This window comes from Anneissia japonica, unplaced genomic scaffold (assembly GCF_011630105.1).
Source record: "Anneissia japonica isolate Jap-2015-1 unplaced genomic scaffold, ASM1163010v1 scaffold287726_len2788222_cov184, whole genome shotgun sequence".
NCBI classification, from domain to species: Eukaryota; Metazoa; Echinodermata; class Crinoidea; order Comatulida; family Comatulidae; genus Anneissia; species Anneissia japonica.
In genome coordinates this window covers 1,873,017-1,897,766 of record NW_022705125.1, presented here as the reverse complement: position 1 = coordinate 1,897,766, position 24,750 = coordinate 1,873,017, and the positions used below count along the sequence as shown (strand labels likewise).

At 31.1% G+C, this 24,750-nt stretch overlaps 1 protein-coding gene across 3 annotated transcripts in view; it reads left to right on the top strand.

Annotated features, from left to right (window-relative positions):
- The window catches only part of LOC117105245 (neurofilament heavy polypeptide-like), a 46,837-nt gene extending 22,717 nt beyond the window's left edge, over positions 1-24,120 (top strand). For 2 of the 3 annotated variants that reach the window (XM_033246328.1, XM_033246329.1), the window contains exons 3-11: positions 7,264-7,560; positions 9,940-10,093; positions 10,898-11,061; positions 11,814-12,430; positions 14,553-14,665; positions 15,094-15,341; positions 17,034-17,183; positions 21,043-21,160; positions 23,236-24,120. In XM_033246328.1, coding sequence (XP_033102219.1) covers positions 7,264-7,560; positions 9,940-10,093; positions 10,898-11,061; positions 11,814-12,430; positions 14,553-14,665; positions 15,094-15,341; positions 17,034-17,183; positions 21,043-21,160; positions 23,236-23,357 — 1,983 coding nt within the window. In that variant the 3' untranslated portion in view covers positions 23,358-24,120. The remainder of the gene's footprint in view (positions 1-7,263; positions 7,561-9,939; positions 10,094-10,897; positions 11,062-11,813; positions 12,431-14,552; positions 14,666-15,093; positions 15,342-17,033; positions 17,184-21,042; positions 21,161-23,235) is intronic. The other variant, XM_033246330.1, reaches the window with a different exon arrangement.
- The last annotated feature ends 630 nt before the right edge of the window (positions 24,121-24,750 follow it).

Below are 24,750 nucleotides of genomic sequence, written 5' to 3'. Positions count from 1 at the left end.
TTTTTTTTTTGCAATCCGCAACAACCCCACTAATGTGTGGCCCGTCTACCATCTTTTTCCAGAAAGCCCCTTGTTTTTACGGCCCAACACTATCTGTTTTAGTTAACATTAAAATTGAGCATCAAGTGGTGTAATAATAGTACATGAAGGTTTTTCCAGAAGTGTCAAAGTTTAGGTGCAGCTAGCAGTGTTAAATCAAAAATTCACTTTGGCCCTCCAACCCATTTTTATGCCTACCCCTGATCTAATGGCTGCCAATATAAGCAGTATATAAACAGAGTCATTAAAACTCTTTTTAAAACATAAACAACTTACAGCTAGGTTTTATTATTGTCAACTTATTAACTTCAGCTTGGTGGTATTTGTTTTGCATACTCTGAAAAATGTAACCATTATGGATTTAAAACATTTACTGTTTGGTAATCGCAGCTTTGCAAAAGAACACATCTGTTAATGTTATCTATGTTTGTCCATGATATAGGTTTTGAACTCTGAACATTAATGGGATATGTTTTTTTTTGTTTTTTTGCAATCAAGTCTTGCCTTGACGCTTACAAAAGAATGAGAAGAACGACATGAGTGAACCTCATAATCAGGATTCATGTTTGATAATGGAGAATCTTGTTTCCTACAGTAATAATTCAGAGAATGTTTTAGACCTTTGACCTACTGTATATATTTAATGAATATTTTTGCTTTATTAAATGTGGTAATTGTCTAGTCCAGACATAATAGAGTACACAAAAACCTCCAGAAGTAGGCTGTAAATTAGAATATATATATATAGTATATGTATAATTAAATCCTATAATTTATTGAGACTTGCACGCACAGTTGTCATTCTACTTTTAGAAAGAAATGAACTTTCCTTTTAACAATAGTGATACCATGGAGAAAATAAAATTTTATTTTATTTTCTCCATGGTGATACATCCGTCGTATGGACTTTAATCCTAAACAAGATATTTTCCATGTAAAAATTATAATTTATTGGCCAATCAGGATATTGATAAGAATAAAATGATGACATTCAGAAGTGGCTAACAACTTTCATTTGTGAGCTGTCTCCAGAATATTGTCTCATAAAAATCAGAAAGCATTTGATATTTCATCTGAATCAACCAGAATATTTGATCCTAGCCTTTAAAAGGGTTAATGTGAAGATTAGCAAAATGGCACTCAGCACTTTTGAGACTAACAATATAGAATTTATTCTCTAGCTTTCATCCACACAGTGGACTTCATCAGGAGTGTTTTTACATTAAATTGCTCAGAACCTCTTGGAAACTATGACAATTTACGGATTTGAAAGGCTTTTAATGGATTTTACAGTTCAATAATCTTTAAAAAGAACATATAATTTTTTGTTTTTTCACAAACGAAATGTGTATTTTCTCTCTGACGAGGGCCAGCTCTCTCTGACAGGGACCCCGGCGTCCCCTGGTGTCCCCATTGGCATTGCCTCTGATCAGTATTTGCATTCTGGTCTGTATGAAAGTATCAAATTGGCACGTAATTGTAAGAAACTACAAAAAATGTTTAAACATTTTTTTGCAAGAATATTGATGAGAAGAAAAGAAAATCCATTTTAAAACAGAAAGTAGAAATTCTCAATCATGAAAACTGATCTGAATGCTATAATATTATGCCTCGTCAGCATTATTGAAGATAGAAACGAAAATTCGGTCCAAAAGGTTAGTGAGAATTTGATTGATGTTCTCTAACTTAATCATGTTGCTATTGAGAATACTTATGTTGGAAGGCAAAGCCCTAGACTTAAATGCAGATCATCATAAAGACTAATAATAAGTTATTGAGACAAAGACTTGTCATCTTTAAGGCAGCCATATCTTTGTCAAAACATAACTAAGTGTTCGTGATGAATGATTTGCCAAATATCAATCTCTATATCAATCAGACTATATCAAATTTTATGTGACAAAAACATGTGACATTCCTAAATATGGTCATGATGACATCATATCATGACCATATATAGGCACATCATAACTATATTGGCATACAACAGTTTTTTGTCAAAGAAAATTTGATAATTTGGGCAGAGCGTTTACAGAAGAATATTGAATGCTTTACCAGGAGTCCAAATCCTGTTTCATGTTCAGAATTCCTACTTTTTTCTGCTTTTTATGGTCCTGATGCATCTAGCTGGGTAAAAACGGAGCCAAATGCAAGGCAAATCTTCCAAATAATACCATTTTATGGGTCTTTAAACATTCAACATCTTATCCATATTTAAAATTGCGTTAATTCATATTAACATTTAGGAGCTTCATTGCAGTAGTATAAATTTGCATGTTACGGACGATCCGCACATAATACGAACATGATTTAAAAAATTAAAATTTCTATGTTGTGCGTATAAGACAAACCCTTGTTTTTCGTAATTTGCTATTATAAGCCTCGTCTAATGCTCGCGTATATACGGTAAGTGTTAATGACATGCAATAAGAAATTTTGAAGGTAATTATGTTTTGTAGTTCCACATTTAAATTAATGGGCGTTTGAGTATATATACGTATTCATCATAACCAAAAAAAAAAAAAAAAAAAAAATATACGTCTCCCTTGAATAAACTCCTTCCTCAAATAATCTCCCCCTCAAAATCCCTTCTCAACAATAACACTCCAGGGTGCTTAGTCAATTAAATATGGTATAAAGAATATCAGCATAATTCGGATTCTATTTCAATGTCTTCAGTATTGTCTTTTTTTTTTTTTTTTTAATTTTAGGTAATTCTATTGCTCATGATTCTTGCTGCATTGCGATGACTCATCCATTCATCTTCTTTTTTGAGATGTTGAAGGATTAATGTATATAATGATACATGTGCATTAGCCATCTGACCTGCTTTTTTGTTTTTTTAACTTTAATTACTAATGTCTTATCAGTTCCTTTATAAAAATTAGATACCAATTTTTTTTTCTGTGCCGTTCTAAATGTATGCATATTCCCATGTTTTCTGGGCGGTTTCTCCAGAATTACTGTACACAGTTTGCTAACCTTGAAATTTTCTGTCGTTTAAATTTTTCTTCATTTTACATTAGCTATAACCTATTATTTTTTTTAAGTTATTCATGGTTAATATTACACCCCTATTATACAACAACAACCAGCGAATCGTCTGCATCGACTATACAAAGAGATGGCGCGACAGGGCGAGGGTTTGTAATCTCAGATTATCTTGTTTGTGATTATTTTCTTTTTATTTTATTATTTTTTTTGGGCCCCCAAGGCCAAGTATGCCGGCATACAGGAAGCTTAATCAATTTTGTATGTGCAAATCCCTTCACAAGACAAACTAAGTCTCATTATATGAGACTTTGAGAGTTGACTAAAGTTGTTTTTGGTCGTGAGAAAAAAATCCTATCATCATCATGACAGGAGTTGAACCCACGACTCCAGAATTGGAAGGCAAGCATCTTAACCACCATGTTACATAATTCCACTCTATATAATATAAACCCAGTACGCTGGGCAAGCTTTTTAACCACCAAACTACTGAACACTATCAAATCAAGTCAATATTGTCCTCTTTCGAAAATTTATTAAGACAAACAATTATTCAAAACTTGATGTATCACTAAATAAAAACAATAGACAGTACATTTACTTTAGTCAATTTTTTTTTTCTACAAAAGCACCACACTTGTCAACAAATGACGGTTATGACAGTAAATAAAAAATATACCAATCCTTAATGGGATCCTTTGAGGTGTTTTGTACTTGGTGACTAATCCCAAGGCTGCATGTTTTTTATCCTCCCAAATGTCAGGATTAGGGTATTCCTTCGCTAATCCTCTTTAGAAGATTAAGTTGTGAAGCACAAATATGTGTAGGAGTTTTCTTCACTGTTGTTTATCAACTGTACTTGATGTTTATTAGAAAATTATATAAAACATGTTTTTTATTTAAAATAATGTGAAATTCTGCTAATACATGATTTGTTATAATTAAATAACAACTTTATCTTTTAAACAACCAATTCATAATCTTAATTATGTATTTCATTAGCGTAGTAATGAAACTTGAATTAAACAGTATTGTAATCATTGTCATTATTTTGTGGTCACAACATCTTTGTCTAAATTAAGCCATCTTAATCATTATCATCATTATCATCAGTGGCAGATTGAAGAAGGGAAAATTTTTCAAAATGAAATAAAACAGAGAAAAAAAGAAAGTTATATTAAAATTTTAAGTCTAAGTGCCATTTTCGACTATCTAGAAGTATCATAACCATAGACCCTCCATCTGTGAAAGCTCCTCCCTGGGTGAGGGAAGGGGGCCCTTTTTCAAACTCATGGATTCGCCATCATCATTATCATCTTCTTCCATCACACCTTTTAACTTCTATTAAATGATATGTAAATGCCTTAAAATCATCAATTACAAATCACAATGTAAAGTTAATGGGCAGTCTGCAGCATGTTGTATAAAGCCACCAGGCTATGGATTGATATTGACTAACCAGTACGATGCTAATTTTCTCTTCATTACAATATTAACTGCGCTTTATTTGCTGGAAAGACACAATGTAGCCAATATGGAGAGAAGGTTGCCAGGATCTTACATCAAATTACCATCAAATTTACTAGTTATCAGTACATTTCTTCTGCAGTCATTGTCATATGCTTGTCCCTTATAGGGTAGTACAGTACCCAATTACCATAGGCCATAAAAATAAAATTTTATTATATAAGAAGTATAAGTAAACAATTGATTAGATTTCTTAAAGTCGTTCTATTATACTCTAATTTATTCAACATTAAATATTCCATAATCAATTGTGTTGATTGTTAGGTGTAATATTATGACATTTGTTTGTGCTCCATAGACCATAGCAGTGTGATTCAATGACGAGGTAATATTTATAGGGAAATACATGATACACTTAATATAAGACTGACAGGTTATTGTTATTGTAATAAGAATATAGAATATTCTTAAAAGTGCAGTTCAAAATGCAACAAATGTTTATTCATTTAACAGTTATTACACATTGGTGTAAGTTTTTGAATTTGTTTACTAGTATAAAAATTGTGTAGTTTTACTTGTATTAATCTTCAAATTCACAGCCTTGTAAAAGAACACCTTTTGGGTGGATATAAGCTTTTCCGTGTTTAAACAAAGCCTTTATTATTATTACGGTATTATTATTATTATTATTATTATTATTATTATTATTATTATTATTATTATTATTATTATTATTATTTATTATAACTATATTCCAAAACATACCATTCAGTAAATTGCACAGTAAATAAGGTGGAGCTAGAAAAATAAAATATGACCACTGCAGGAATCAAACCAGTGACCTGAATATGATTTCTGTGCTCAGCCAGCTGAGGTGAAAGGCCATTTGTGTTGATTGTTCTATGGTTGTTCCCAGTGCAGTGCTTTCTTTAAATATAGTGATATAATTATTCACTTCATTATCAACACCCCATCATGACCACAGATGCTCATAAGGCAGTTAAAAGCAAAGGGAAGAGTATAGGAATCAAACCAGTGACATTTGCGGTATTGTTCCGATACTCTGTCGTCTAAGCGAAAACCAATCTGGTTGGCGGTGGTTTGCTCCCAGCACAGCCACTTTCTTTAATTTTGATACAGTAATATGGAATTATTCACATCTCCCTTCATCATCGCAGATGCTAAGCCAATTAAGAATCTTCCACTGGATGAGCTAATTTAATTACATAGTGATTAAATGCTGTGGATTATTGGGTTTAATATCATTCGTTTGCATAACATTAATTTTGGATTTCTTGGTGCGACATTGGTAGTTCGCCCTTGGAGGGTACAGATCCATGATTTGGAAAAAGGGGAAGGGAAGGTTGATTCTTATCATCATCATTAATAATAATTCTATATAATTATTAATTAATTGTGATCATTATCATCATCATCATCGTCAGCGTCATCTTTAATTGGAACACAAACTTTCATTTGTATGTCCTCACTCCATGGTGCTGAGTATAGGTTTAATAACCAAGTGAACATTGAGCAGAAAAGTCCAATACAAATAAAATTTAAATGATTTAAATCACAGACCCTGGAATTGTCAACCATGCTACAACTTCTGCCTAGCTTCACCAAGCTTCTGTTGTGTATACAGTAGCTATGATGCATTAAGTGATCAACAAGGAGGGATCAGGGAATCAAATGATCCCCACTGATAGAGCATCGTCAAAATTAAATTTTATCCTCATTAAGTAGCTTACTATAAAAAACAAAAATTGGAAACGACCATTGAAGTCTATTGTCATATAGGTAAATGCCATATGATATTTAAATTTAACCTTTAATATCGTATCACATAGTGTATGTACAGGTGCCTTTTTGTTTACTATTGATAGCTATCAACTACAGTATATTCCTTATTAGGTAATTTTAGTATTGAGCAATTAAATTATGTAAAGAATCATACAATTATATCTCCATTCCATTTATGTGTGAGTATAATCTGTGAGTATTTTATCATCTATGAATACCATTGATTTAAAGCTGATGAGAGATGAATTATACATATAATTACTGTTTATAAGTTTAATTGGATAGATTATTTTAATGAGGTGAAAGGTGGAATGCTTCTATCACAAATGCATATTTACAACTATTGTAATGCTAAATAGTAGTCTTACTAAGTCATTATAAGTTGATTTATTACATTAATAAAAATGGGCCTATTAACCAATTTGCAGATTATGTGATTTGCGGCGGGTAAGAAATGTCAAAGGTCATGTGCGGCCAATCTACATTTTGTTACACTACCTCTCTCACTCTATACAAATTTTTTAGACCTTAACTAAAATCTAACTTCTAAAAACTGAATGGAGCCGGAAATTTAATTCCATATATGACCTATAATCAACCAATCAAATGTCAGGAATCTAAATAGACGTAGTATATAAACAAATGGTTGATGAGATAAACATAGGAAAAAGGAAGTTGGGCATGATTTAGGTTAATATTCAGAGTTTCTATATGATTAAAACTATAAGTCATAGCATCCTATTTGCAACATTTGATTCATGAAGAAGGTATAAATTTTCTTACATGGTCATAGTTACTCATTCTGTCAATGAATCTACAAGAATTATTTGTGTCAAGAAAATAACGCTCGATATGATTGGTTTAATTACTTTAATCCATAAGAGAAATTCTGTTAGGCGATGGTGTGGGGAAAACAGGATGCTAAAATGAGTTATTTATGTTGTTGTCGTTATGTTTTCACAGCCAGTCAAAGAGCAAGACTCAACCGGAGAGGCTGAAAAGGCTGAAGAAACCGGACAGACTGCAGTGGATGAAGATAAGCAAATTGAAGAGACAGAAACAGATAAAGACCAAAGCAAAGATAATCTTGAAACAAAAGAAGAAGAAAAAGAAGTAAAGGAAGAAGAGAAAGAAGCAAAGGAAGAAGAGAAAGAAGCAAAGAAAGAAGAAATAGAAGCAAAGAAAGAAGAAATAGAAGCAAAGGAAGAAGTAAAGGAAGAAATGCCACCAACTGATGAAGTTACACTGCCTAATTTAGGGGTGAGTTGATTACACTTTGTTAATCTTGTTTTCGGTGCATTCAGTAACACCTCCCAATAATGCATCCCACCACCTAAAGAGAGTTCAAATGTTTGTATGATAAGTGATAAGGCTCTACACTGTATACTGCTTAAAAACCTGCTTCAGCGTGATAGGGCGGATTTTGGAATATATCTCGGCTAAAACATTTTATATTTCTTGCTTTAAAGCTAATATTATTTTGATTTATTTTTTTTTTAAATTTTCTCTCTTGTCTGAATTAATATTTTATATTTAGGGTTTTTTAAAGGTTTTTATATATTTTCATAGTTAGAAAGACTTGTAACATTGACGTCATCACATTCGTAAATAAATCAGACTTTATGAATAAGGAGTGGGTTCGTAGTGAATGTCATTTTATTTATTATAAATTACTCAAAACAACTTTATAAATTTAGTAAGTTTATCATTGTAAAGCTCCATGTGATATTAGAACCAGGTGCTATTGATAATAAATCATTTTTTCAGCATACTGTACAGTTAGTTTATGCTTATTTCACAATGCTTTCCCTTTTCTAGCCCTGAAACCCAATCATCATAAAACTATTTTTCATATAAATTTTATGCAAATATTAATTACTGGAAACTGAAACATTAATTATACTGAATATAATAGGATAAAACTGTTAATGAAAGTGAAATAGTGTTTGCCTTCCAAGCCTGCTAGGATCCTATGTTCAAATTCCCAAAATGCTTCCAAAACCAAAAAAAAACACTTTAAACAAATACAAAACAAAGTAAAACCATTACCTGCTAACATTCTTTGAAGATATGCTATCTTAATCATTATTTTAGGTGTATACTTTAAATTTAATAAAACCCATATTTCAGTTACATATATTAATATTTTTAAGAAATATCTTTGCTTTCAATTTGTAATTATAACAAAGAAATATCCTCAGACTATTTAGCAGATACATTTCCTGGTCCTCCACCACTCTTTATTACGTACCATGTAACAGGTCACAATCTGTAAATTGACGAAAATCGAATTGATTTGATAGAGTCTTCATTCAAAGTTAACATGGTTATTCTACTTAAAATGGCCATTTGTTATATCTTGTTAATAGCAGCACTTTATTGCACTTTTTCCCATAGTTTTTAAATATTCAACAAAAATCTGTATCTTATTTGCCATTCCCAATTATTTCAGTGTATAGAATTACTATTTTTGTACAACATAACAACATTTTTTCCTTTCCTGAGCCTGGCTTTAAGTTAAAATTTCAACTTCGTTGACATCACAGTTAACTGAAGTAGTTATAGTGTAAGAAAAATATACGAGACATCTTCCATGAATAAGACAGAATTAATAAACAGATTAATTTGATCTGCTATGAATTACTAAAGAGGTTGTAGCAAATGTAAAAGAATATGTGAACGTGATATAAGAATGTACAATATTTGAAAATAATCCAGGAAAAGAAAAATGTTTAAGGAAATGGAATATAGCCTAGTAAAGAGCATTGCGCTCGGTCAGTAAAATCAATCTGTATTGTATACATTGTATTGTATGGTATGTATGTATTTATTTTTTATTGACACTTTACCTTTAGAACGGTGGCACACGCAACTCATGTGGTGCAGTCGTCGGACAACAATAGCAACTAAAATACAAAAGTAAAGAACCTAAAACAAAAACAAATCATATAAATAAAAGGACAACAAATTAACCAGGAATGTAAATAATACAATTTAGCTTAAATCAAAATGTTTTAACTATAGGCTTAAATTTTGAAAATTTAAACTAAAAGTACAGAATCATAAAGTTAAAATTGTATTGTATTTTATATTGTATTGTATTGTATATTGTATTGTATTGTATATTGTATTGTATTGTATATGCATTGTGCTTTTGGAAGATTTCTTTGGTTGATTGTGTTTTCCCTTACAGGTTTTATTATTACAAATTTAATGAGATAAGCAGATTATGATATAAGTATTGAGTTTTATAGTTTTGTTCATATTTGTAAATATTTGATAATACAATTCTCTTGCGTTCAAATTAATTGTTTAATTGTGAATATGTAGTTGTAATTTTATTAAATAATATTTGAATTTTCATTCTTTTTGAGTGAAAATGCTCTAGACTTACTGTATTTGTGTCAATGTTGTGTTAGTTTATTGTTCATTGTAAATTTGTTGCAGCCTTGTGCTATAGACTATTTTTTGTAAATGTTTTTATACCTGAAAAATAAATTTTAAAAAAAATATTTTAGTTTTGCTGTTTTTGGATTTACCAAAGCTCATAATTATCTTATAAAACAATTTCTTAACCTTTTATTTTACTTGATTTAATTATTTCAATGTCATTTTAATAGTAAATGTTTTTTTGCGCAGGATGTCCAATTACTCCAATCTGAGGTATTAATGGAGCGGGTGAAGTTACGGAAGAGGATAGGCGGTGCTGCCGGTCGACGCCCACCGACGAAGAGGGCATCGTGGACTGATGGCCAAGGGAGGCCTGTTTCATGGATGTTTGCTGATTCCGCTGGTAAATATGTTTACTAATGTATTGGTCAAATCAAGATTAATAATGGTTTTCTCCCCTCCCCCCCCCCCCTCCACCCCCCCCCTCCAATTATTTTGACAAGAAAAAGCAAAAGATGAACAAATTTGGTTTCATTGGAATGTTATCCTATTTCAAAAAGTATTGCCACGAAGGGGCGTGTACTTAAAAGATGAGTTTTGAGCGAACTATTTGAATTCTAATAATGCGCCCTCCCTGTATCGTGACAGTTTTTTTTTAACGTTGCATTGCATGCATACAAAAGCAGGGTAGTCGGACCTCTTGCAGTCCTATACTCTTTGCTATTATTTACGATACAAGGAACAACTGAATAAAAACTTTTTTTAATTGAAAACATTCGGCAGTCAGTAATGGGGATTCAGAGTAGGAAACGCATAACAGCGCACTGTATCTAGGATGTTGCATTTTGACAGGCACAAAAGGGATGAATGTGAAACCAAAATTAATAAATTTTTGTATTACCTTGGTATCTGTAGTATGTCTTAGCTTAATAGCAACTGTATTGGGTACTTTTGTGAAAATGGTAATCATACTAAATATAAAGTATTTATAAATAATTATTTATTTTTTGAAATTATATATATCATACTTAAAAAGTGAACCGTTGGTATAAACAAATATTAATAATCATACCATCTTGGGGAATAATATATTCTTATTCTTATTACTATTAACATTTTGCAAGAACATGAGATATTAATATTTTCAAATAGTTAAATGATTTTAATCGGTTTAATGATCAGAAAAACATGATATTCTAACTAACAGAACCAAAGCTTGTGGACCAAGAATTTTCAACAGACGAAGAAGAGGAGAAGGAGGCCGAAGACAGAAAGGAGGAAGTGCACTCACCTCCCAAACCTAGGATTCCTATCGGTGGTGTGGCTAGTCCCATGATGCTGCCAGGACTAGCGGATGCTGTTAAATTTAGGGTTAGTTTTGAAATAATTCTTACTCGCACTTCGGTGAAGGCGAAAAGGGGTGTATATTTTATTTTTTTATTTATTACGCTTCATCACTGCACAATGAGAAAAATAAATGACAAACACAATAAGAAAGGAAAATCCGCGAAAAAGTGGGGATGAACAAGTGTCAGATACCTCTATCTACATCCCCACTTGAACCAATTGACCTCACAATCACATTGATTTTTTAATTTTTAAGATACAAATTGATTTTGAAGATACAAGAAAACTACATAAAATGAATGAAAAGAGAAAATACGTGTGTTCATATGGATAATAAAGAAGAAAGAAAAACAGGAAACGGAGTAGACTTTAGAACACTATTTTATTAAAACATGAATATTTCGACCTGATATATATAATATATATATATATTTAATTACAAGACAATAATTTTATTATTTATTAAGTTAAATGACATAAAAAATATATAAAATACATTATTATGTGATTCAAGAATTCATTTCACTTATTGTATATAAAAAAGACAATTAAAAATTGCGAAGGCCAAAATTGTATACTAGCCTACATTTTTCAATATATATACATTTATTTTTTTTTTTTTAAGACATTTGATAAAAATGACGACAGTACAGTATCTAAGTATATAAACTTAGCTTACTGTATTAATCTTTCCTCCCTTATAATTTTTTTTTTTTTTTTTTTTTTTTTTTTTTCCTTAAAATTTTTTTTTTTTTTTTTTTTTTTGTCTCTTACAGAAAAAAGCTCCAGCTAGACATGCCAGAGAATTTGGAAATGCCTCATCTAAATCGAATGAAAACACAGAAGTTAAATCACCGCCATGGGCCAAAAACGTTTTGAAGTCTCCAAGTAACGATGGGGGGTTTAATAAAGTAGGAGGACTTTCTCCTTCCTGGGCTTCGGGCAGTGCCTTCAAACAATCCAAACCAGCCAAAGAAATCCCAGATAAACGCCCAAAACCAGCCGTCCGTCCTAGGCCTAAACCTCGGCCGAAGTCCATCGCTGTTATGTCTGACATCCATGGCCAATCCATGTTGATCTCCGAAGAACTGCTCCAAAAGGTTAATAAGCAATCAATAAAGCGCAAGGATGAGGAAAAGAAAACTGACCCAGTAATTGAAACAGAAAAAAAAATAGTTAATAATGAACAGAATAACAAATCCCCAGTCAGTGTCATAATAAAGACTCCGTCTGTTGAAGAAAAACCTCAAAGTCCTTCGCCGGTGCTAGAGAAAAAGCTAAATTCGGACATTATCAATTCACAGAAGAAAATGGAGGACAAGAAGGAGAAAGAAGATGCTCCCAAAACACCTCAGTGGTTGGATCAAAAGAAAAAATTACCACCAATACCAAAGTAAGTACCTGGATGTAACAAGATGGATACTATTTATAGGACTACCAGAAAGGGATAATAGTGGTTTTACAGGAAGTAAATTTTATATTGAATAAATTTGGTAACACCCAGTTGTGGCTACAGAAAATTTTCCGCTGACAGGGAATCCTAATCAGGGGGCCTGGGAATACCAAGGTTTTTCTGTCTAAGGGTCCCACACTAAAAGGGGGTGATTAATTTGATTCCATCATTTAGATGCTGAGCTAACGCTAACAGAGTTTTCAGACTTGTCGATGTCGTACTTGTAAAAATGCAACATTCACTCTAATATTCTGTTCCTTAACAGGAACTAAGTTGTTTTCTGCAAATGCTAATTACATTGGGTTATCAACTTCCTTTTTTACTACTGTAATTAATGGCATGCCCTATAGCAATTGATGTATAGTATGAAACCTTAATATCTTAATTACTTATTAGTAAATCTTTATAGTAAACAAATGTTCATTTTAACTTCCTACTTCTCTCTAATGCTTCTGTTGATGCAGTGCCGATAGTTGCTTCTAGATGAGTAACTCCAGTGTAAAGCGGCCCAGGTGGGTGGTGGGGGAAGAAGGTACCTGCTATTACTACCCATAGAGGCCACTTTGAAAAAGATAAAGATTTGATTCAATGTTATTTTGATCCAACTATTACATAGACTTATACATACAGTATCTCTTCATTTCATAGCAACATAATTCTTACTGGCATGAATAAGTCCCAACACTCTCCTAGCCAGTGGCATGTCTGGGATTTTTAACAGGGAGTGGGTGTGCTGAATAGAAATATTAAATCCACTTTAATTTTAAGTGCAAAATTAGGGACCATAGTTGGCTATGACTGTATCATAAATTGATTGTTAACCTTTCATTGAAGTAGCTTACTTTGCCATTTATTTCCATCATTAATTTACTATTATATTTTTCCCATTAGAACAAAACGGAGGAGCTCAGTTACGCCATTATCAAAACCCTCCTGTCCCCAATATTTCCCAGCCTTCCCCTAGTTTTATCACTCACCCTGATGCCACCGCCACTGTCATTGGAAAATAAGAGCTATTCAGTTTTTCAATTAAAATTGTGAGGATTTTTTCCCAGTTTTTTTTTATTACAGACGGTATATCTTTTAACTGGTAGTCCCTACAATATGTAGGCACGTGGTTAACATACCCGCTCATTGTTAGAAAATTAATTATGGGCCTCTGCCTTGGCAGTTGGGACTGGAAATATAACTTGTAGAATGCTTAGACTCCTGTAATCAATAAGCTGAAGCCGTTGACACCATCTGGCATGCATTTACATAGGCATCGTGTTAATAACAACAATCTCATTAGCATAATCTACTATATGCTTTGAATCATTTACATGAAATTGTTTTTATTAAATTTATAAATCATATTGGATTTATGATGAATTATGTACAGTACTTTTATAGATTACGTGAACTGCATCTTCATTGTTATTTTATTATTATTATTATTATTATCACTATTATTATTATTATTTTTATTATTATTATTATTATTATTATTTTTGATGTTGCTGCTGCTGTTGCTATTGTTAATGTTATTATTGTTCTTATTATTATTATTATTGTTATTGATTTATAATAAGATGTAACATTACTGTTTGTTTGTTTGTTTTTTGCAGCGATATTGTTAAATTAACACATCAACACCTTGATTAAGATATCCTCAGTTGTTCTTTGAGAAGTAAAATTATTGATACAGTATATAATATCATATTATTATTATTATTTTATTTGTTTATCATTGTCTTAATTAATGTTGGACATTATTACAGTATTGTTGTTGATTAGAAATTATTTAACAAGTTATCTTTTGCTTAAACAATGAAAAAAAATTAACAGCACAGTGTACAGCACAAGTTCAAATAAACAGTAATTACATATAATAAACATTAACAACATAAAATGCTCAAAACTTTCTAATGTTGCAATGAAAAAGAAATAAAAGCTAAAAAGCATCAGAATTTCATTGAAGTACCAAATGCCCTTCTAGAGTTAGAATTAAAAAATATCCTTATATGAATAAATTAAATTGCCACTTTAATAACTCTCTAATTGTAATATTTCTTTCTTTTAGAAATAAACCTAAGCCTGCTGCGAGGCCAGTGAAACCTGATAAACCAGCAGCTTCAGAACAGCCACAGTGGAAGCAAGCTCTAATAATGAAGAAGAAGGAAGACGAAGCACAAGGTATTAAATCAAGGGTGGTGGGCATAAAAATTTGTTGGCAGACCAAAGAGAACTTTTGAGGAAGCACTGAAGGCCACACCCAAACATTGATGTTTCCAGTGTGCTTCCAAAAACCTTAATGGACTTCTTTTATTCTGCTTTATATTCAGTTTTAATATTACTATTTATAGATATGTGTCAAGCCAAAAAAATATAGGGTGTTTTTTGAAAATATAGGGTGTTTTTTTAGCCAAAGAATGTTGGTGGGGCGTATACACAAAAGGTTGTTAATTTATTTTCACGGGCCGCAACAAGATTCCGTCGGGCCGGATGTGGCCCACGGACCGCACCTTACCCTCCAGTGTATTACAAAAATGAAAGCATAAAACTTCAAGTTTATAAACCATTTATTCCATTTTTTTTTTTTATGATGATGATGACATTTTCAGGAAAGACGAAACCGTTAGTTGTACCGCAACGAAAAGCAAACCCGAACGCACCAGTCATCACAACACTACCAGATTGGAAACAAGATCTGGCTGATAGGAATAAAAAGAAAAGAAATGACTCTGAATCTACATCGGAAAAAGGAGATGAAGAGAAGAATGGGAAAGAAAAGGTACCAGAGTGGAAACGACAAGCTGCCGAGCGCGCTCAGAGAAGGAAAAAATTGGAAAATGCTAACCCACCGTCCAATGTAAGTTACTGTTTTTCATCCTGGTGGTTTATAATATGATATAAGATTTTTGTGTCTGTGTTGGATTAAATATCATAAGGAATGACATCAAAGTTGTTAGTGTTGAAGGGTTTAAAGGTGTTTAAAGGTATTTAAAGGTAGGTAGGGAATAACCTGTGACTTGTATCCGAGAGGCAGACTTTCATCTGTCCACAGCTATCAATAAATAATTATTTACATATTTATATTTAATTTCTTATAATTATTTAAATAATGTTTAATTAGTCTTCATTTCAACTGCCAAGAGGCATACTTTTAAGTAGGTAGGGAATAACTTGTGACTTGTAGCTTTACTAGGCCAAGTTGCTCACAGTCCTTGACCAACTCATTTAACTCTCTTCTCTTCAAAGGGTCACTTTATGTCCGATCAACTGCCGAGAGGCACACTTTCATCTGTCCACAGCTATCAATAAATAAATATTTATATATTTATATTTAATTTATTTTAATTATTTAAATCATTTTTAATTAGTTTTCATTTCAACTGCCAAGAGGCATACTTTTATTTTCCACAACTATTAATAAATAATTATTTATATATTTATATTTAATTTATTTTATTATTATTTTATTATATTATTTAAATAACTTTTAATTAGTCTTCATTTCTGATATAATCATTTATTGTAACAATATTCCTGTATGTAAACACAGTCCAGCATATGCTTTTATATAATTAATATTATTATTTCTGTCATTGGCTGAAATACGTACAGAATTTAATGCGCTCATCTCGTAATTAGCACGTTGGTATTCTAAGCGGATACCTACCTGTGCTCCGTGGAGGATGAAACATCATAAATGATGTATCTTGCTTAAGGGCAGACATGAAATTGTAACTGAACCTTGTAGAGTCAGCTGTAGGTGGCTAAAACAACATTTAATTTAGTAGTGTACCATTTAAGATGAACCTACCTTTACTTATCTGCAGAGGATTTTTTTCCCCCCAAGATATATTAACTGAAAGTTGGAAAGAGAATTTAAGAAGCTTTCGACTTTGATTGCTGCAATGGCTTGTCAGTATTTGATGTAGTGTCCATCCGTTATTGATATTTATGTCCACTGACAGATAAATACTCTGATTGGGAATCTGTCTTATTGATATTTTTATTATAATCATTTTCATGATCATGATCATTATGGTGGTCATCATCAACGACAACAATCTCTTTCCCATCATTATCACCATCATTGCCATCGTCATCATCATCATCACTATCATCGTTATTGTCATTATTATCACAATCATCAAAATCATCATATCATTTTTTTATTCTCATCATCCTCATGATTACCATCATAATTATTTGTTAGGATCATCATCATTATCGTAATCTTTATCATTGTTGTTAATTTAAAAATATCATTCAAATATTACATTATATTTGTTATTTTATCATGAATATATTTTTTTTTCTGTTTTTGACAGCTTGTCTCAAATGTTAACTTTCCTTTTATTTTGTTAAGTCATATCTGGCTTGAAATCAATTCAGCATGTATGAAAGGCAATATACAATTATCTTATGTTAAATAATATGCTGTGATGCTTGTTTAATTTCCTCATGTTTGGCTACCATATTTTATCAATAACATGTATGCAATTTATTTGCTTTCTTTTGAGAAAAAACAAATGTGTCATTTCACTTTTCCCAGAGACCCTCGCATGTGGATGATCCCTATCCGGATGAGATTCCCAATTGGAAAAAGCAAACGCAGGAGAAAAAGACTGACTCTCCTATAGAAAAGGAAAATATAGATATTAAGATTGTAGACGCAATACATTCAGTCACCGAAAATGTAGAGGTAGTCGCTTATGAGTTCTGAAACAACATTGTCACATTATATCCGTAGAATCACCTTTTTTTTATGTTTGTTTTGTACTACATTGGTCATACCATTAATGTCAGCTTATTTTAGTGTCTATTTTTGGAATACTTTACCTACATGTAGATACACCAACATAATGCTCTTTCTCAATTTGTTGGAAAACACCCCTAAAGAATAATAAAACTGAACATAAAAATGGGGGAAATGAAGGGCACATTCGATTATGTGTCCTGGATGTTCTATTATCGTTTAGGGGTGTTCTCAAACAGATATGAAATATGAAGAGTGACATATTTTTGTTAATCTGGATTTTTTTTTTTACTCATAAACGGTTAGCATTACAATCAAAATTGAATCCACAAGAATAATTATTTGAAAACCTTTTCAAAGATTACAAAAAACACTCCTATTTCTAATGTTATACATATACATACTACTGTATTAATCCAATCATTACATTAAAAAATATTGATTTTTACAGTATTAACATTATGTAGATATCATTATCATAACATATAACATATTATTATTATTATTATTATTATTATTATTATTATTATTATTGTTAAAATAGTTAGAATTTAAAGCGGTAAAATGTAAAATTAATGTATTTTTTTTTTATTGACAATCATCCCAAACAATGCTAAAGGCTATTTTGGAAGTCAGTTTACGAATACCAATACGAACATGATAAAACTTTTATTGCAATTTGAAGTAAAATATAAATTGAAATTTAACATTAAGAGTACATAATAAAATATCTATATAACGTCTCACAAACAATAAAAAGCAACGAACAAAGGAGTAATGTGGAGATAAACAGACAAAAAGACAGGGACACATTAAAACATCTAAAAATGAAAAAGATAAAACATATAAAAACAATTTATAGTAATAGGAACTTTAAACAAATAGATATTAAAAGGATATGAGAGAAATGTAGACAACATAAACTACTACTTGTTTGGCTAACAATACTATCATATTATTCAAATTACTACAGTTATTATAATTATTAAGTATGATATATATTATTATTATTATTATTATTATTATTATTATTATTATTATTATTATTATTATTAATTTCTATGCACATCCATGCTGAGAAATATTGTATCACATCATCAGTAGCCAAAATATTATGAGAATCTCTCCAAATCTTGCCTTTGTATACCACACTTGTATTAGAAATATATAGCTACTCAACTGCATGTAATTTCACTCAATTTCATTGCAACATTATTAGTTGACATTTATTCATTAATTACATATCAAGATTCAACATTATTCATTCATTATGCACTAGACATTTGCTAATATTGTTGATAGCAACTGTCATTAGTAACGAATCGCGGTAGGAAGGAACAAGTTTCCTGAGCCATGTGGTTTTGTTGTTTTACATCTAATCAAAATAAATATCAGTAGAATTTTCAACAAAAAAAAAAAAAAAGAGATTGAATTAAGTCCTAATGGAAACATGACATTGAAACCACTATTTGAGACATTAAATCTTGAGAAGGCAATATGATATGAAAAAGAGAAGACATCTTCTAATGACGATGCCTGGATTTGATCGAACAGAGAAACTATAAAAAAGGCCATGGTAAATACTACCACACTTTAATAAAAACAAAATGTCTAAATATTCTTGCGCCTTGGTCAAGCGAGGGAGTATTAATGTATGCTTGAGTATAATATACATGCTGTAATATAAACAAATCTTTGCTGAATAGCTTCCAATATTTCTGCCTGAGTATTACACTCTGCTTTGGATGGAAATGCTACCTGCTTCAAGATTAGGTGTAACTAAATAGCAACAAATGTTAAGTAATATATTTATATTCTTGATCCTGGAAAGCTTCAGTATCCAGTATAGCTTTATTCCAAATTAAATTCAGTCATAATAGAATTTGATTGACTTAACTAACTTAATTTAATTAGATTCAGCAATTAATCCTAATTCACTAGACATCAACATTATCTAAACCATACGCTTAAAATATAAAAATAAAATGATATTCTTTTTTAAAGAATAACAATATACTAAATGAGAGGTCAAATGTCATTGCCATGAGAATATTCAAATCATGGTATCAAGCAGTCATTATCATGTAACAGCTTTCCTAATTGTTTTGTTTGTCATCAACGGAGATAAAACTATTAATATTTTCATAATTTTTAGTATTTTTTTTTTACTAATAACTATTATAGTGATATATTATATATTTTATTTTTATTTTAGCTCTTTTGTTTCATTGCATGAAATTATGTAACTTTGCATGAGTTGTCTGTATTTTTCACAGCGTTGCTTTGATTATTTTGTATTGCTCTAATCATTTTTGTAGCATTATATACTACCATATTTGCTTTTAGTTTTAGATTTTAACAATTGATCTTTTAATGTTATTATGACATGCATGTTGATTTGTTGTACATTTGCTTTCTCTAATATCTAACACATTCACTGAAAATTCAACTTGAAATGTATAGGTAAAATCAAACATTTCAGAATATGTGTCTTTGGGAGTAGAGTGTCTAGATGTGCATATGACTATTTGTAAGTGTAACCTTATGTATCCATGTGTAGATGGATGTACTGACACATGTGTTTCGGTTATGTAGATAATGTGTGTTTTCATGTGTGTTTAGGGAGTATGTAAATAGCTGTACTGACACATGTCCATTGTGTCTAGGTTAAGTGGTTGATGTGTGTTTCCATGTGTGTTTAAGGAGTTAGGGAGTATGTGGGTAGATGTACAGGCAAATGTGTTTCTGTGTATCAGTGTGTATCTAGGTTATGTAGGTGATGTGTGTTTGAGAGTACTGTATGTAGTTAGACATACTGGCACGTGTGTGTGTGTCCATGTGTATCTAGGTTAAGTAGGTGATGTGTGTTTGGGAGTATTGTATGTAGTTAGACATACTGGCACATGTGTTTCTGTGTGTCCATGTGTATCTAGGTTAAGTAGGTGATGTGTGTTTGGGAGTATTGTATGTAGTTAGACATACTGGCACATGTGTTTCTGTGTGTCCATGTGTATCTAGGTTAAGTAGGTGATGTGTGTTTGGGAGTATTTTATGTAGTTAGACATACTGGCACATGTGTTTCTGTGTGTCCATGTGTATCTAGGTTAAGTAGGTGATGTGTGTTTGGGAGTATTGTATGTAGTTAGACATACTGGCACATGTGTTTCTGTGTGTCCATGTGTATCTAGGTTAAGTAGGTGATGTGTGTTTGGGAGTATTGTATGTAGTTAGAAATACTGGCACATGTGTTTCTGTGTGTCCATGTGTATCTAGGTTATGTAGGTGATGTGTGTTTGGGAGTATTGTATGTAGTTAGACATACTGGCACATGTGTTTCTATGTGTCCATGTGTATCTAGGTTATGTAGGTGATGTGTGTTTGGGAGTACTGTATGTAGTTAGACATACTGGCACATGTGTTTCTATGTGTCCATGTGTATCTAGTTTATGTAGGTGATGTGTGTTTGGGAGTATTGTATGTAGTTAGACATACTGGCATGTGTGTGTGTGTGTGTCCATGTGTATCTAGTTTATGTAGGTGATGTGTGTTTGGGAGTATTGTATGTAGTTAGACGTACTGGCACATGTGTTTCTGTGTGTCCATAATTTCTAATGTTATTTTCAATCTTCTGTCTAATATCCTACTGTATATATATAAGTTTCATATTTCTGTAAACTGAATTTATATATATTTCTAATATCTACAAATAGTTGAATAGTAGTGTACTTGATACTACCAGGTTATCATCCTTTTTACTTATTGATTGGCTTTTTCCTTTATTCAATTGATTTGATTTTATCTGTAGAATAACAAAGAGCAGTCGGGTAATATTCCACAATGGAAGAGAGAATTAATGGAACGTAAACAGAGGACTCGTAGTGTAGGTGAAGAGCCCAATAAGAAAGCAAAACATATATCATCAGGTGAGAATGAAGTAATGCCATCGTCTGTCCTTGTTATGACAACGCTACTAATAATATTTATGCTAAGCCTATACACACACATTGCAAGAGTTGCTACGTGTTACTGTCCACCATATTAATTAATACAGTACATTACTTGTGTTTATTCCATAATATGTTGCCAAATGCACAGCTAATCTTCCAAATAATACAATTTTTTATGTTCATCAACATCGTATATTTTCCCGTATTTGAAGTAGCGTTCATTCATACTGACATTTAGTCGCTTCATTGCAGTAGTAAATTCGCATGTGATGGACAATCAGCGCATAAGACAAAACATGATTTTAAAAATAGAATGGCCCCCTGTTTTTTTTAAAATCTTAATTTGCTATTTTAATACTTGTCTTGCTCGCGAATATATGCGGTAGTTTCTGTTTAAAAATCTTGACAAGAATATATTGCTCTGAGAAGCTAACAAAAAAAGCTTGTACTGTATAAAGTAATCTATTTGCATAATTTGTTCTAGGTTTATTATCATTGTTAGTAATTATTACTATTATAATTTCAATCCATCGCAGTACATTTTGCTTGTGTCCTTGAGCAAGGCACTTTATCTGCATTGCTTCTCTCCACCAGGAGTATAAATGGGTACCGGGTGGGGTTGCCTGCTCCCGCGCTGTTTACCAGCAGCAACACTCAAAGCATGTGGGCCCAATGACCAGGGAAAACAAAACAAAAGCTACTATATAAGTGATATAAATAATAATAATAATAATAATAATAATAATAATAATGATAATAATAATAATAATAATAATAATAATAATAATAATAATAATAGTAATAATAATGTGTAAAGAATAACAATTATTAACAAGAAAGGAAATAATATGAATAGTATTGCTTGATATAAGGTTGACCGAATGTTAAATTTCTTTCCTAGATCATTGTAGTACGTAGCAAGGTAATAATCATTGTAGATTTTTAAATTTATTTAAATATATAATATCTGTATCATGTATTAGTGTTGTCAACAATTTATATTGTAATTTTTTATATATATTTTTATATTGTATATTTAAAGTTGCTATTTTATTTAATTAAAATATGTATTTATTGATTATTAAATAGAAACACATTGTCATTTAACTTTTTCAGAAAGTGTGTATGACTTACCATGTTGTTTATCACAAATTACTCATAATACATTATAAACACTTTTATATAGAATTTTTGTTTATTTGGTTTCCACTGTTTGCTTTTACTACCTCTTGTAAGCACTTGATTACTTGATTACATAAGTAACTTTATTACAATCACAATTTTTATTTTAAAATGTGAATATTTGTGTTGATTTAATTTTTAAAATTAAAGAAAACATGAAAAATATAGAACAAAAGATTACACTGGATGCTTGCTAATATTGATTTTTTCTTTGAAATATGGCACTATAATCTTGTTTTTCTATACAGCTTTGCTTTAACAAGCTACGTAATTATAATTGATTAAGACTAGAAATACCAAACTACTTATTTATATTGAAGATGTAACAACTTCCACTATTAAAAAGCTAATAAAAAGAAAATTAAAAACATGAATAAATTATACCACTGAACTAATAATAGAACTTATAAAAGATTACACAGGCAGTAACAATTTATTTATGCTTTTTTATAAAGCTTTGCTTTAGCAAGCTACGTTTTTATGATTCGTTTGATTCAGACTAGAAATCCTAAACCAAACAACCCTTTTCAGTGCCAAGCTTCCTGTAGCATTGGGAAGAAGTCTCCACATTTATCAAATTTATCTGGGAATGTATGGTGTGCGTCACATATATCATTTTCATGATGAATCAGGTGTGCCCTGTTGTTGCCCCCTCCCTTCCCCCCATTGGATCTGTCCTTACCATTTTATCCCATTTTATCATTTAATATGCATACTTATTGGATTGAAAGAATTTTTTTTTTTTTTTTTTTTTGTAAAATGTACAGTATAGATTCCTGTATTGTCATTTTTATGTACAAATTGAACAATATCAAATTTACACTCTTTATATTTTGATAAATGTTGTTTCTGGTTTTTTTTTTTTTTAGAAATCATTCCAAAAGATAGTTCACCTTCAGTACCATCGTGGAAAGCCGAACTGGAGAGGCGTAAACAAGCCAGGCTACAAAAAACGTACAAGTCAGTGGAACACGTCGAGGAGACATTTTAGATCAGCCTAAAATCCATGCTGAGACAGACTTCTAACAATCTGCTGGTTGAAGGAGTTGAGCTTAACAAGAGTGTATCTTGGCGTTGTACCTGCAGAAATCGCACACTATTCAGATTTCATAATCACTTAATCAATATGTTTATCTCATAAAGTGGGCTGTATCAAGCTGTGCCATCATAATTAATGTTGAGCCCGCATTTCTGCATGCTGATAATAGAATCATGCAGAGTTTTCCATATTTGATTTGCAATAATGTATCACAGGGCTCACGTTTTCATGTAATATTGAATGGGAAAATATCTTGAACAGAGATATTGTTCAGTTTTTACATAAAAATTATACCTAAAAATTATAAACATCAGTCCCATTAAGAGAGAGCTACAACATTATAAAAGAGCTGCTTTAACAACATATATTTTATTCTAATATTTTTTGTGAAGAATTGGATGTATATAGTTTATCTTAATCCACTGCAATCCATAATTTTTTTTATGCAGCTTCAATTTTTTTTTGAAATTTCAAACTTTATAATATAATAATTTTGTTGTTGAAACAGAATAAAAAATGTATAGTTAAAAGTTTGAGGATAAAAGATAACATTTCCATTTATATGAAAGTGTGTTAATGTACTGTATATCTGTATGTTATATCAAAGATTATGATTGTAAAAAAAAAAATACCATTCTAAGTCATGAAAATTAATCTATAATATTTTTTCCAATACTGTTGGTGATTTATAAATTGAATGTTTTTTGCTGATTCACTTGTGTTTTTCCTTTTATTTTTTCTTTTATTTTTACGGAAGAATGACAATATGAGTGTTTTGTAATAAGAGATTCCAGAATAGATACGAAACTTGCCATTCCAAAACCAGCTTACTGTCACTAATTGTCGAATTGAGTAATTAGCATCAGAGAAGCCATAATACTTTTACTCATAACTTTGACAATATTATTATTATTATTATTAAGTTGATTCCAGTAAATAACTTATCATTTTAAAGCTTATGTAGAGAATATGAAGATATTAAAAAAGGGGGTTTTGTTTTCATTTTTTAGCCACTGATACTGGTTTAGGGATGGCAACCTTCATATGATTTGATTCTCAATTATACAAATGTTTATATAATGGTAATGATTAATTGTATAAATATGAGGTACATGTGGACAATATGAAGCAAGAAGATGGGTAATTATTGTAGTCACTATCTCTGTGGAATAATTGTTAGAAACCTCATTAATTTCATCATCATCATCATAACACCAGCACCACCACCATTATCGTCACAATTTTTATCATCATAATCATCATTGCTATAGTTACGGTGATAATCATGATGGTCGTCACCTTGTTTTATGTTCCATTTCGTGACAAAGAATTACCAAAATTAATG